Raw genomic sequence first — 15809 nt, forward strand, 5'->3', positions numbered from 1 at the left:
ATGTTTTATAAATGACAACAAATGATGGCAAGAGTGGAAGTTACAAAGAAACCAGGTGTAACACCTTTTTTAGGCAAGTTGTGTTCTGTCAGTAAAATCTGTATGATCAAATGGCCACTTACTTTGGAAGGGGAGCCCTCAGTGATTTTCACCAGCTGCCAGAGAATAGAGTAGTGGGAACACTGCAGTGCCTGGACAACGATCTGTAACACAAGAACACACAGAATCCCAGCACGCTGCAAGCAGCAGGCACAGCAGGAAGTGTATGGAAACTCTGTCATGCATTTTGTGGTGAAAAGACAGGAGCAGCTCTTAGGTAGCACTTTTTGTTTTCAAGGGTATCATGTTCTTCCTTGGTTGGTTTGGTGTTACAAGAAATCAGCCTACTAGAGGTGAAAGAATACTGTGTAAGTGCTGGGAAACACCAGAAAACTGCACTGGGGTACAGCAAGAGGGGATGTCACAGTGTGACAGAAGTACAACCCAGCACCTACATCTCTCAGGTCAAAAGCCACTGTTTAAATACCTCTAAACCTGGCTTCACTATTAAACAGCCTGGAAATCTGTTCCACTGCCAAATGAACATGTAGCCCAATTGCTAAAAAAGGGGAGAAAATACAGCTTGTCCCATGGAGAAGACTGGGGTCATATCCAGGGTGCCCAGAAAAGCATCCATGGTGCCTAGTGAACAGTTCCAACCCAGACTGGGTGCTACAGCTGCCAAACTCCTCAGGGTGGCCTGCAGGAAGAAATACTGAGCAGAGCTCAGATTTCAGGACCTTTCCCCAAAGATCTTACAGAGGCATTTGGAGACCCCCACACTGTCAGACCCAGGAACTGAGGATGGTTGGCAGCTGCATGGACAGGTTTTATCTGCCCTGTTCCTCCAGGCAGCACAACTCCAGCATGAAGCAGCAACTGCAGAGAGAGCAGAAGATCCCAGAGCTCAAAGCCAGGACTTTCACACACTGTGCGGCAATGCCTCCTCTTAGGGCTCTTTCTACAAAATTCTTATTCAGAATTTAATGAGAATTTCTTTTTTCTAAATAAAGCTGAGTTAGAATTAACAACTGAGTTCTAACTGAAACCAAATCAAAACCTAAAATGTGCTTAAATGCTGAAGTAGGAATTCTGCAGTTTAAAAGGAATCATGGGAGAATATGAGATGGTTCCTGTGCTCATCCATAAGAAACAGAAACCGAACTCTGAGGGAACAAAGTCCAAGATGTGATCACTAAAAGAACTCCACTAGGATGTTCTAATTTCCTGGTTTTTATAAGCTTCCATCTTACCTTCAATGCACAACCATCATTTGTGATGATTCTAATTGCAGCCAAGGCTTACAATGTTGGGTTCAGTGTAAACATGAGGACTGATGCACTGCTTTTCAGAGCCAGGAACATTAGCTATTCCCAACTTCAGAGATGACAAAGGTGAGGGAAGTAGATCAAAAATCACAGAATCCAAGGTTTTCCACCTCCTACACAGCCCTTGACTCCACTGTAAATTTCATTCCAAACTCTGTTTTTCCTACATCACTGAAGGGCTCTGAACTTTGGAACTTCTGGACAATCAGACTCTTTAGAACCTCGGTCACCCCAGGGATGCAGTGCAGCTGTTGTTAAGGGTACCTGTTCTGGCATAGCTCCGTGTTCAATTCCAGTTCTCAGCAATCTGTAGCAGTTACTGAACAGATCCCATTTGGTGAGATCATGAGCACTGGAACGAGAGGAAATAAAGAGGGATTAGCTGTGTTCCTCAGAACCCCCAGCCCAGAGAGCTTTGGTGGTTTGTACAGATGACTGAGCAGCTGCACAGCAGCTCACTCCACGCTAAAATGAGGCTTTCTGATAACCCAGGAAAAATGTTTTACCACATGGGATTTTGGTAGGGAGAAGATAAACTCTCTCCATACCATACACCTATAAAGGCTACTTAAGTGTGGCTGCTCCTTCTCTCTCGAAGTTAACTTTCCTCTTTTGGAAACATTGACAGAACTCCAGAAAACCATTCCCTGGCATTGCAGCAGAAACTACAGCCAAACTCTAGCAATATCTACTGAATAAAAATGGCTTTAAGCAAAATAAAACTGTGTAATTTTCTACTGTATTTGAAAAATAATACACATTACCACTAGATATTAAATATCCTGAATATCTGAAGTGAGACAATATGATAACACATGGACATGAGATAGAGATGGTGGCTGCCACTCCACTCACTGTTCCACATTTCAGTTGCACCAACCTGATTTCACCAGTGAGAGGAATAAAAATGACATTAGGGACAAATGCTCTACAGCCTTACAGACCTCAACAGCTCATGAAAAGGCTTTTTAATAGAGAAATGAGAAATACAGAAGAAACTGAAAAACATCAGGCTGAAAGACAAAAAAACTCAGCAAGCAAATTTAAGTTTAAAACATTTTTCTGCAGCGGAAATAAACTGAGATAATTTGAAACAGTTATATGTCTATAAAAGAGCAAGCCAGCTCAGAATAATCAGAAACTTGCTGATTAAAACACTCACCTGGAAGAAGGGATACTGAGACTGAATTGCGAGTCTCAATTGGATGCAGCAGCCTCTTGCATCTGACTCATCCCAGCCCCTGGATCACCCAGCCAAGCTCACTCCTCCCACCCACTGTGCCTGCCCTGGGTTAAATCATTAACTGCCCTGCTCAGCCAGAAGGAATAACTCTCCAGTTCCAAAAAGGACAGAGGCTGAACTCAGGACTGGGAATGCCCAGGTCCTGTTGGAAGGCCTGCCATGAAACACCTCCCACGTGGATTGTGTTAGCCCTGGAAAATGTCATTGGTAAGAGCTTCACAGAAAACATAACCATCAGAGTGCACTGAGCACTCCAGGGCTGTGCCATTAAAGCCAAGGTGCACCTTGACTTCCAGTTCAGATCCACAAACAGAAGAATAGGAAAACTTAAAAAAAAATATTGCAACTAAAAATGTAAAAAGTGTAAAAGTATTTCACAGACTTAGATGGTCTTTGAAGTACTAAAATAAAATGTTTCATAGATAAATTAGAGGCTGCCAGAGAGCTGCCCCTGACTGGTGATATTAAGCATAGAGATGCTGCTTCAATAAACCACAAGGTTGCCAGCAAAGCAGAGTGGTACCTCCTTAATTACAGCACTGTAATTAAAGCAGTAAAGTCTCCTTGGTGTGCAGAGGCAGATATCAGCACAGATTATCCTACAGAGAATATGAAAGGAAAAACTGTCTCATTCCTGCCTTTTCAGATCAGAAATTCCCCATCAGGCAGCCGGCACAGGGGCCATGCCCCCACAGCTGGGGACACTCAGCTCCCTGCCCTCAGCCTGGCCTTACAGCTGAGCTCAGGAAGGGCTCAATTCGAACTCTGTACAAGTTACACACAGCTTTTCAATAGAAAATTCCTTAAAGCAGAGCCTCCACATTACAGTTTGGCATATTCTGGTACCTCTTAATCTCTTTTGAGCTACTTAGCCACCAAAACCATAGTTAGAAAGGTACCTTGAGCACCACACAATTCTCCACAGAGGTTCAGATTGACAGAGATGCTCCCAGGAAGAAAATTCACACAACACAGAATTTCCCCTTAGTTCCTTCCATGTCAGATTCTTCATGGATTACAGAAAATAAGCCCCAATATTTCATCCAAGGTTTCTTTTAATCCTTATGGGCAGTCCTGTCTGCTGGGACACATTTCTGCCAGACAAGAGGCAGGTGAGGTAAAGGTACCAGTTTCACAGTGTTTCTCAAAAGTGTAGCAAAAAGCAGCTTAGAAAAGTTTCTTTTCCAAGAGGTGACCTTTCCACCCACCAAACTGCCTCACTTCTTCAACAGGCACAAAGAGAGGGAAGCTGTGCCTTCTGATACAGTCTAACTGATATCAGTAGCTGTGCTACTGGTACAGTCTAATTTCTCTAATGAGGTTTCATTTATCATCATTTCTACTTCTTCTGGATATAACAAACTTCTGAGTAACTCAGTCTGAGTGATGCACTGGAAAAAATGTTAAGCAAAGAGTTTCTCTAAGAGGAAGAGATGATATGATGATGTGACCATGAATTTAGCTGTCTGGGAAGTGTCCTGACTGATCACACTGACCCTGATATGCACTGGTTTTATCTGAGAGTTATGATAGTCCCTGTGGGTTTGTGGAGTCAGTGTGGAGGTGGGAAGGAAGCAAATGTTGTATCATATCTGAGGACTAGTGGACAGCGATTCCAATGCTCCTGGTTTCTAAATGGGAAACAATGTCCTCCATGCAAGGCAGAAGCAACAGGCACACCCAAGGGAATGGAGGGGATGCTTGGGATGCGTCTTGCATTGGATTTACTGAAGGAAATAAATAGAAGATGCTGAGATTTTGCAGCATACAAACTGCTACAGCACTGATGTGTCATGTGTGAAAGTTAAATTGAATTACAATGGAGTCAATACAGAAAAAATCACCTCCATGTACTTAAATGCTATGAGTATCTGTGAGATTCTGGCAAAAAATACCCCAAGTGGATACTTGAGGAGTTCCACTCAGATCTCAAGAAAATGTATTATTGTATTCTGAAAATGTGGAAGGAAACTTTGTAATGATGAATTTAATTTGTATTGATACACTGATATCCCTGTTTTGATGAATCAAAAAGTGTGCTGTGAGCCCTCTGCTGTCATGGCCCTCTCAGAAAGAGGATTAGCTCAGGCTTGGGAAATCCCAGTATAGAAGCCTTTTGGTCTGGAAGGCTTTTCTCATAATCCCTTACACCCTGTATTTTCCACCTTGCTTTTTCTCAATGTATGAAGCAGCAGCAAGCACCAAGGGAAGAAAAGCATGGATAAGGTACATTGGAGTTTCTCTCACTGGAAGAAGGCAGGGACTTGTTTCTTCCCAAGGCCCCAGCAACCATTTTATCAGTGCCTGTTAAGGAGATCTCCTGATTTAGTTTCTTTTGACTCCCAGGTGACAACAGACAATGACAAAGTCAGACCACAGCCACTGTGCTTTGAGACAGAACACTCCACGTGCATTTTGAATTGAAAATCCTGTCTCATAACTAAAGGTTCAGCAGAAATTCTGGCTCACATGGTGTAGTTGTTTCCTACCACAGAGATCACATCACATGTAATATTCAAGACAGTAATGAAGATCTCATTACTTCTTTACATGCAAGCAGGTATTAGAAATTCCTACTGAACTACAGTCAGAAATAACCAATCAGCTGAGAAATGATACATTAGCTGTTTTGCAGCTCTTCAGCTCTGATCCTTTGCTCTTTCCTGTTTTTTGAAGGTGAAAGTAGATGTCCCCGACCCCTGATTTGTGTGTTATTCTACAAGGCTTCGTTATGGTCTGAATTAACTCTAGAGGCCTGGAACCCTGAAGGAAAAAATATATATGGGAGCCTCTCAGAAAAGCCTTAAGATTTGTGCTTCTCTCCTGGAGGTGAAGTAGAGCTTTGCCCAAGTCCCCTCAGGAAAGGCAGAAGTGGCTCTAGTGTGTTACCAGGGAGATTGCAAACCTAATTTGCACGTGTCAGCCTGCTGCACTATGGAAATTAGTAATGATTTAATGATCTGGGACTCTCCTTGAATGGCAACGAAGAGTAGAGATTGCAGAACCATTTCAGACAGTGATCCAGTGCAGGATTTGGGATAAGTGAAGTCTGAGCACAGAGAGAGAAATGAAATCACAAAGCTGTGAAAAAACCCAGTTGTATAGAAGAGCTGGCAGGAGGAAGGTCCTCTCCCACATTGTGATAAGGAAGAAATTATTTGTGGCTCAGCCACCTGCACATGAAGCTTTCTCTCATGCAGACCAGGAGCAAATACTTCCTGCAGTTCATAGAGAGAAGATCAGGCCTTTGTGCTGTGCTCCAGAATTGACAGCTCCAGTGAAGCTCTCCAGGTTGCTCTGCATGTGCTGAGTGTGCCCGTAGGTCTGAGAGCAGCAGGAACCTGAAAAGCTGGTTTGTGCCTGGTGAGGAGATTCTGTGCAATCCACACAGGGAAACCTGGCCAACAATTCAACTGCAGGAAGAAAATGCATCTTCCAGGCTCTCACCATAAACTATTAATTATTATTATTATTGCTACTACTAATTAATTCTATAATTTTGAGGAGAAGTAGCTCAAAGGCATTGAGAAACAGCTTCTTGCAGACTCTCCTAAGCTGAGGTCCAAAGCACAGGTTTGTGGCAGAGAAGTGTCCCTTGTGCCCTGACTGTGCCACACAGGGGAGCAGGACCTGTAGTAACTTACTCATGGTTGAAGAGCATTGGGTGCAAGGGAGGGGGTTCTACTTGCAAATCCCATCTGCAAAGGTCATGGCACGAACTGAGCAAGGACCCAGCTCAACCCAAACAGTTCTACTGACAAACACCACCACTCATTCCTCCATCTCCAGATTTCAGGCCATGTGTTTTCTCATTTCCCCACACCTGACACTGCTGATACTTGCTGAAAGGATAAAATTAACATCACAAATTTGTGAGGGAAAACACTGCCTACTTGTGAAAAGAGGTCAGCCTCTTCAGTGTGGAGAGCACGTTGTATATGTCATCATCATCAGCTTCTTCTCCCTGCAAAGGAAAGGCAATCCATGAGGAGAGCCCAGCAGTTCAGCCCAGTACATTCCTGCACAGGCAGGAGCAGCTTCTTAGGGGTTTATGCTGCTATCAAAACTGTCTCCAAATTTTCCAGTGACTTTTATGTAGATTCCATAATATTTAAGTAACCACTGCACAGCACCAAAAAATAAGCAAGATCATCTGACCATATTCAGCATTATCACTGTGTTAATATCCAAACCAGCATCCTCTAGCAGGAGAAATCATTCCCAAGACCAAAATCTGAGTTCTACCTTATTTTACAAAAAGGACTGAACCATCAGCTTTAATCACCAGCTGATGAACATGCTACAACACAATTTTAGTATTTTCTGCAAACTAAACAGCAATTTCCCTTAGGGAATCAATTGAAAATCAGGTATTTCCAACCCTACGTTTCCCAGCAATTTTCTAAAATAAGAAACCCACTTGCAACAATTCTTCTTCTCCATTTCATTTTGGTAATTTCTTTTCCATCTAAAAGCCTAACAATTAAAGACATCTTCCTGCCTTCAGATGCAATTGTCAATCAATGTTTCTCCCATTATCAGCCCAGTGAGAAGCCAAAAAGCAGTGGGATATTTGCTTGGGTACCAGCATGCAAATTTTTAAATTTCAAATATCTTTAAAATGATGAAATAGACTTAATAAAATTAATTATTCAAACAAGTATCACTTAAAAGAGAGTATCACAAAGGCCATAATTTTAAATCCTTGCTACTGCTGTTCTCTTTCTTGTCTTCTACTTTTGTCTTGGTTCTGTCTCCCGATCTCTGTGTCCCATGTCTGACCTATGCACTTGCTTTTCCTTAGAGATCTAAGGCTCTTAATTAATTTCTCAGATGCCTTTCAGACAGAGTGTTTCTCTGAAAGCCTCTCCCCTGCTCTCCTGGCAGTGAACACCCCCAGGATCATGAGGCCTCGCTGGCCTTGTGGTGTGAAGGAAGGGGACCCCTCAGAGCAGCCCGGGGTCCCTCAGGAGCCCCAGGGCATCCTTTAGGGCTTTCTGCACTGGAGCACAAAGGGAGGCCACTGGCAAAGAGAGGGGAAGGGCAAAGGGGTGGGAATAAGCAGGTACTGGCTCCCTGATTCAGCAGCAGCCATAGAGCAGTTCTAAAGAAAAAACAAAATTAAGGAAAATTGCAGGAAAAACATTTTTCTCTCCTAGTCCATTTGTCCTGAGAAGACTCTTGGGAAGGCATTTATAAATCCCAGCACCTCAGTGCTCTCCTCTGTCTCCCCTTGGGTAAAGGCTGAGGCCAGAGGGACCTTTGGAGCAGGGCCAGGAGGGGCCAGGCCTCTAAAAGGCCACTATTCCCAGTGCTCAGCTGCTGGGCATCCATGGGGTGTGCACAACTCGGGTGGTTCTGAAGCTGGACCCTTGTGTGGCAGCCCAGCCTCAGCCCTTTTTGCTGCACAGGTCAGGTTTTGGTCCTATTGGCCAGAGGAGAGGAACTTCAGAAACCCAGACTAAAGTGTAATGTGGCATTAGCTGGAAGGATTCCCTTGGCACACACAGGTGGGCAGAGATGGAGCACAAATTCTGGACTGTCTTTCCAGGTTCTGATCAGAAACTTATGAGGAAATACACCAAAAGTGGCAGCCAGGTAGACAGCAAGCTCTGTGTATTTTATGGAAGAATGCACAGTGGTGCCCCATCTCTGGGTTGTGTGCACATTTCTGCAGCTATACAAACATTTTAATTCACTCTGCAGCGTGACAAGGCACATTTACAGTGTGCCTGTATGTGGCATGCTACATAAAAATAGGAAAAAAAGGCAGATTTCCTTTCACATGCCATTCTAAATCAGGGACTTAGCTTAACTTTCTCTAAATGTACATCAAAAATTAAATGTATCTGCCACAGTGCAGTGCATGACTACAAGCAAAGAAAAAGATCTGTGCAGCTCTCATGTTATGTTTAAAAGGCATGAAAATTACAACAAATTAAGTAGTGCTACACCAAGTTAAATTGCTGCAAAGGAGGAAAAAATGAGTACGGTTTCTATTCTTATTTAATGTATTCTGTCTTATGCATTTTGAAGGATAAATTCTTACAACTAAATCCCAGGTACTTTCAGGTTTCAGACTTGTGTCTTTTACCCTTCCCAGGGCTCTTTTAATATGCCATTATACATATTTTGTTAAATCCTCTCTTCCATTCAAAACATAATCCAACCTTGATTTTGCTGCCTGCATATCCATTTGGGACTACTGGAATCACTACAAGCATTAATGTAAATGCAATTTCTTCTGCATTTTTCATCATCTTTCACCCATTCATCCACTTAATTTCTTATGTGGACTGTTTTAATACTCAACTAAATTTTCAGAAGCAGGATTGTCCCATAGTCTTGTTTTACACCATCAATGATTTGAAGGCTTAATGGCTACTGTAAGGGACTTTCCACAGGGAGAAGTGGCTCCAAATAATTATGAAATAGCTGCTGCTGCTCTACATCTTCAGATGGATAATTTCACAGCTTGCTAAGAATGTTTTTCTGTAGTCTATCCTAGCATATTTTAGGCAGTTAATTTCAACAGTTTTAAGAAAACAAACCTCCTGCAGTAGATCCTCCACAGAATGGTTGAATCGATCCACAAATTCATCAATAAGCTGGCTGTGGGCTATGTCAACTCTGTTCTGGATGGTGTATTCCTCACTGCAGAGGATGCTGTAGGTTTTGCTGCAGGCTTCCAGAACATCTGATTCCACATGCTTTTCCACAACAAACTTAATCTGCTTCAGTAAGGCATCCAGATGCTGCAGAGCAGAAAAGAACTTCAGCTTTCCCCTCACCGGGACAAAGGCGCTGAGCAAAGCCAGCACCAGAACTGCCAGAGCAGCGGTGGCACTGGGGGCTGAACAGTGGGCACACCTGAGAGCAGCCACACTTCCTGCCCAAGGCTCCATACCTTTTCCATCCTGCCTGTGCTGTAGATTTCCAGATCAAAGTACTGAGGGATCTGCAGGAGGTTTGCAACCTTCTCGGCGTCAGCGGAATACTGGAGCATCATGGAAACAAAACAAGCAACAGGGAAGTGAAAATAAACTCCTGCACTACAGAATGAGAAAGTTTAAAGACAGCTGTAAATCCCAGTGAAAGATTTATTTTGTTGGAAACTGTACCTTTGATAGCAGCATGGGAAGTGCAATAATGAAATGCTCAGTCAATTTATTTCTGTCGTCTATCTGAGTTTTTCTTTCTTTTGCTGTCAAGACCTGGAAGTGATCAAACATAACTACAGTAAATACAGTTTCTGCATATAGCATTCATTAACTTTTCTAAACATTGTATTACAAACAAAAATCCATGCAAGTGTATTTTTAATAAATCAAAAGAGGAGGGAATAAAAAACTCAAAACACATTTGGGCTGAAGAGTGATTAAGTGGGAGGACTGTGTGTCCTAAGAAACTGATTGAAAACGAAAATACCATATCACCCAGCACGACATTGTCTCCACACATCAGCATCTTTTTAGTATTGAAATTCAAATATAACCCAAGTCAGTGGAAGTTTTGCTATTGCTTCCAAGTGTACTGAGCTCTGGCTTTCACACATTAAACCAATGTTAATGTAAGACCTCAGGGCAAACTGAAGTATAATTAGGAAAACCAAAACCAAACCACACTGTAGCAGCGATTTTCATTAGCAGATTCATGGCCTCCTCTCTAAACTGGAATGGAATTCTCAATGAGAACGTACATCCAAGTTCACAGGGAGGTACTGAAGCACTAATGCTGTCAGAGCAAAACCCCCTTGAAACAGTGACCAGAGACACAATAGTCAAACCAGCATGCTTCATCAAAGCTTAATCTGGCTTCAGGAAAGGAAAGAATACTTTTGAAAACAAATAATGATAATAAAATACTCAAGTTAGCTAATGATTCACGTAGAGCCAATCAGCCATTCTGCACAGTAAGGGTTACAAGCTAAAGTCAGAGGAGAAACTATTTCACAAGAAGGTGAGTGCTTAATTAGAAATCTGCTCCTGTTTCAACTCAGAGAAGAAGTTGGAGGGATTGTGAGACAGGACAAATCTCCAGTGACAAGGCAGAGATCCCTGCAGTTACCATCCCACAGCTCATGGTGTAACTGAAAAGAAGCAAAAGCTAAGAGTCACCCCTACATGGCTCTGCAAGGGAGGAGGAGCAGCTGGAGACAAGGCATGTGCTTGGGTGCCAGGCCCTGTGTCAGCAGGAACCCAAAACAGCCGTGGAAGTGGGGGGGAATGGATCAGTAACCAGGACAAGACACCACTTGCACAGTGCACAGAGCAGGGATGGCCCCAGAGCAGCCTCAGCCCCTGCACACCCACCAGGGCAGCACGAGCCAAGAATGCCAGCCCTGACAGCCCAGTTGTGTTCTGGGGACCAAATACTGCTGTTCCCTGGCACTGGGAATCGATCTGGGTCCCCAGCATGACTTCCAGGCTCTTCTGACCATCCTTCAAAAGGTGAAATTTGTTTTACTGATGTATTTTCTTTAGCTCCAAATACAGACATTGAAAACTTAAGACTAAGCAATTTGCTGAACTTCAGTGAATGGAGCTGTAGATCTCTTGAGAAAGAGAAAATACCCAGAAAGTTAGTACTGACATTATTTGGTGCTCCAAACAGAAAACACCAATGGGATTGCTTTTTTCTTTTCAAATTTAAAGGTCACTTTGCCTGCTAGAAAGGTTTGCAGCTTGAGACTAAAAAGTTGTGCCTACAATACAGTTTTGGTAACAAAAGATGTGCTTGTATAAATTTGAGTAAGTGCTCTCATGGATTCCCTCCTCAGCCCTGAAATGTTTTAATAAATTAGGAAGTCCTAAGAACATGCCTTATAAATTACGGCACCTAAAGCATGTTTAAACTGATGGTTTCTTGGAGCTGTTCCTGCTGTTTCTGGACATGAGACTAATCTGCTTTGGCACATAAAAATTAAGAAGTTAAGTAACTGCATTATTTTAGCAATAGTAAATGCCAAGACTGTCTCCAAATTTCATCTTTATTAAATCTGTGGCTTTCTTTAATGAACTAGTTATGATTATTTAGAATGGATGCTAACAGAACTACCATATGTTCATGTAGGTTTATTCCATTTTAGTCTATCCTAAATAATATGGGGACTACGAAAAATATGGGGAATATGTCTGAGAAGCTGAGACTGCTTTGGAACATGGATGCTGTATTTATGGAGAATACAGCTGAAAGCCTGTTATTACCCTGACCCTACGACTTATACTGAAGTGTTTAAAACTGCATGTCCAGCCTTAGCAATGGCCTTCCACTGGTGCTCAAACAGTTGCTATAAAATGAACTGAAGAGGCAATCAGCCAGAATGTAAAGTTCTGAAATTCTTAGGGCACTCAGTGGATGGATGGATGAGGCCTAAAACCTCAGACTGGTCCCAGTCCCACCCCTCCTGCTCAAAGCAGAGCCAGCCCAGGGGTCACACTGGGAGGATCAGGGCTTTGTCCAGTCAGGTCTCAAAAACTGCCAAGCATGGAAAGGACACCCACTCCCAGTACCTGTTCCAGTGCTTAAACACCCTCACAATGAAGATCCTGTTGACTTTTCTGCAAATTTTATATCCATATTAGCAGCTCATTAGTTTCATGGAAGACAGTCAGAGGTAGTCTGCTCTGCTCCTATACCTTCCACTCTAATCTAGTTTTAACGTTAGGGGCTGGAGATGTGGGTACATTACAAATGTAAGGCAGGGGTATGATAAAAAAAGACTTTTATGCTGTAAATTTTTATTTCTTAACTTGGTAATGCAAACCCCAAAATCAAAGAGAAAACCAAACATGTCCAGAAAGAGAATTTCTAATATTTTTCTTAGAAGTCTTCAGATGAAACAGCAAACACCGATTAAAAAGCTCTACTGCAGAAGTGTCCCGAAGTGGTGTTACAAATATCTTCCATGCTCTGGTGACAGCCAGGCAGCTGCAGCCCCACTCACCCTCTTGCCGGTGCCCCTGCCCACGGGGGGATGTGCCTCGGCAGCCTGTCGGATGGTGCACACCATGAGCTCGATCAGGGCGCTCTCCTGCCGGTCCGACATCGCTGCGGGGAGAACTGGGCATCACCGGGGGCAGCACAGAGCCACGGGACAGGGCTGGGACAGCCGGGAGCACCCAGCAGCACCAGGGGAGCACCCAGCAGCACCAGGGGGGCACCCAGCAATAGGGAAACACCCAGCAGCAACAGGGGAACACACACAGCAATAGGGGAACACAGACAGCAATAGGGGAACACCCAGCAGCAACAGGGGAACACACACAGCAATGGGGGAACACCCAGCAGCAACAGGGGAGCACCCAGCAGCAACAGGGGAACAGACAGCAATAGGGGAACACACACAGCAATAGGGGAACACCCAGCAATAGGGGAACACCCAGCAGCAACAGGGGAACAGACAGCAGCAAAAGGGGAACACACAACAGTAACAGGGGAACACCCAGCAGCAACAGGGGAACACACCCAGCAATAGGGGAACACCCAGCAGCAACAGGGGAACAGACAGCAGCAACAGGGGAACACCCAGCAGCAATAGGGAAACACCCAGCAGCAACAGGGGAACACCCAGCAGCAACAGGGGAACAGACAGCAATAGGGGAACACCCAGCAGCAACAGGGGAACACACAACAGCAATAGGGGAACACCCAGCAATAGGGGAACACCCAGCAGCAACAGGGGAACAGACAGCAGCAATAGGGGAACAGACAGCAACAAGGGAACACCCAGCAGCAATAGGGAAACACCCAGCAGCAACAGGGGAACAGACAGCAATAGGGGAACACACACAGCAATAGGGGAGCACACAGCAGCAACAGGGGAACAGACAGCAATAGGGAAACACCCAGCAGCAACAGGGGAACAGACAGCAATAGGGGAACAGAGCAGCACAGATCACCCACACACAAGGTACTTTGTCACATTTATGGAGGCTTTCCTGCCTCCTCTTTAATTTGCCATTCACATAATCTCAAAATGGACATGGCAGAAGTGAAAGAAGCCCAGAGAAATGTAGGCTGGAGAAAAGGATCACTGAAGGGGAACATAAGGAAGATCTATAAAATAAGGGAGTGCCATAGAGGACAAACAGCGACAGACAATTCACTGTCCCTTCCTCATAAACCCTCTGCTCTTTGGCAAGTGCTTTTGCTCATATTTGGAGGATCAAACCCCACGAGGCTACACAGAAACAAGGAAGCAAAGTGCCTAATTTCCTAAGGAAATTACCCTATAAATACCCCCACCACTGCAGCAGGTGCGTACCAAAAGGTCAGCTTTTGAAGCATGGACATGATGAGCACACCTTGCCAGGAACATTGATTTTTCAACCACCTAAGCCTTGTGAAGGTCCCTGAAGCAGGAGAATCCTGAGGAATTATAAAGGATCTTGAATGACACTCATTACCCTTGGGAACACCTTGCCCCCTGCCTCCCTGGCTATTTTGTGCACACAGGTCTATTACTAGCAAAAGGAAATCTGAAACTAATGGTGAAAGAATCCCCCTTTGTTTTTTCTCTTGAGAATTCATTATGTGTTCACATTGCCTGGAAAAGCCCCATATTTAACTAGCATCACCTGAAGTGCTTGTTTATTCAAAATTGTATTAGCAATTTAATTTACTGAAATAGTTATTTAAACATTCAGACAAAATGAAGTGTTAGCCTTTAATATTAGGGACAGTACAGCAGACTTGAGAAAAAAAACCCTCCAGAGTACAAATAAAAATAGAGTACAAATTGCTGCTTCTGAATGGAAGTACATTAAAAATGGATTAACCCAAAATCTTCAAATATGCTTTCCAAACAAAGCACAACATAAAAAGATGTTTCACTATGGGTGGCAGAAGTATTTAAGGAATAATTAACAATACTCTGCAATATCAAGGAAGCAAGGGTTAAGCCAATACCTTCTTCTCCTTGGACTGGCTCCTCCAAGAGCAATTCTGTCATACATTCCCAGTCTTTCAGCAGTTCTTGAGAGCTCTCCCACAAGCTGTCCACCAAATAGGCTGCATGTTCATGCAACTAGAAAATCCAAAGCAATCATCAGTACAGCACTTGGTATAAGCACCAGTTCTTCAACTTTCACAATCATGTGGCCACAGAGAGTGTCCTGGGCATGTATCTTACATTAGCTGGAAGAACATTCAGTTTGAAACTAACTTGGGAAGGTTTTCTCCCAGCTGAATGATACCAGTGCAACGGGGTTATGTTTTAACAGAAAATGGAATAAAACCAAACTGAGCTTCTATTGCACAAAGCTGCTTGTTTGTGAAATATTCCCAGAGTTTTGACCCAGAATCTATAAACTTACCTTTCCTCACTTTCTCACTGCATTACAAAAAGGTGAGATGGTGAGACATGGGAGTTGTACTGTATGTGTTTTGAACAAGCATTTGGTTTTCATACATGCTGCTATGTGCTCAGAAAAAAAGGAGCAAAAACCCTGATGATTTCAGGGGGTATAGATTTAACACTAACTTTAACTGCAAAAAATGTTTTTATGTAAATTAACACAACTGTTGTAAAGTGAGAAAAAATAATCCATAGGCTTCTGCTGTTTTCTAAACTCATCTTTAACTACTACCAACAAGTATCAAGCACAACACGCAGTTTGTGCTTGCCCAGTGACTGATTCCTCAGCTGGAAAACATCCAAGTGCAGAGAAGGAGGTGTCAGTCCATTCCCCTCCTCTGTTTCTGCCAGCTTTGGGCAAAATGTCATGGAGTTACTGCTGCTGGGCAAGGTTCAGTCCCTTGAATGCAGTCCCAGGCTGCAGTGCTAACTCGTCCTACGCACCTGCAAACTCCCACCTCTCCAACTCTTTACTAACACTGCAGCCAGCATATTCTGCTTGGTTCCTACAGACTCTCAAAAACAACAATAACAAAAACTGGCCCTGAGAGCAAAGTGACCTTCAGGGAGCAGCATGGGAGGCACTTTGCTGATCTTGGCTTCGGGAGTGCAGCAGAGTTTCTTTGCTCCTCAGGACAGGCAAGGTCAGTGCTCGCTAACTCCAATCACACACACACACATCTAAGGTGTCTGCACTGTAAAACACAATGAACTTTACAAGTTTTAAAGAAGCTGGAACTAAAAATCCATTCAGGTGGCAGATGGAAGGCTCACACAGGTGGTGACATCTCATCCAGATTAATTTGTAGGTTTATGAGGTGTTTCTAAAAAACAAGAACAC

General features: G+C 43.5%; 1 protein-coding gene across 5 annotated transcripts in view; it reads right to left on the minus strand.

Annotated features, from left to right (window-relative positions):
• Nucleotides 1-15809, minus strand: part of STAG1 (stromal antigen 1) — a 177267-nt gene that overhangs the window by 30932 nt on the left and 130526 nt on the right. For all 5 annotated transcript variants that reach the window (XM_032120069.1, XM_032120068.1, XM_032120065.1 and 2 more), the window contains exons 15-22: nt 14521-14638; nt 12557-12660; nt 9732-9824; nt 9518-9607; nt 9162-9365; nt 6504-6574; nt 1632-1719; nt 123-203 (exon numbers count right to left, since the gene is read on the minus strand). In XM_032120069.1, the coding sequence (XP_031975960.1) occupies nt 123-203; nt 1632-1719; nt 6504-6574; nt 9162-9365; nt 9518-9607; nt 9732-9824; nt 12557-12660; nt 14521-14638 (849 nt within the window). The remainder of the gene's footprint in view (nt 1-122; nt 204-1631; nt 1720-6503; nt 6575-9161; nt 9366-9517; nt 9608-9731; nt 9825-12556; nt 12661-14520; nt 14639-15809) is intronic.

Source organism: Corvus moneduloides, chromosome 10, assembly GCF_009650955.1.
Source record: "Corvus moneduloides isolate bCorMon1 chromosome 10, bCorMon1.pri, whole genome shotgun sequence".
NCBI lineage: Eukaryota > Metazoa > Chordata > Aves > Passeriformes > Corvidae > Corvus > Corvus moneduloides.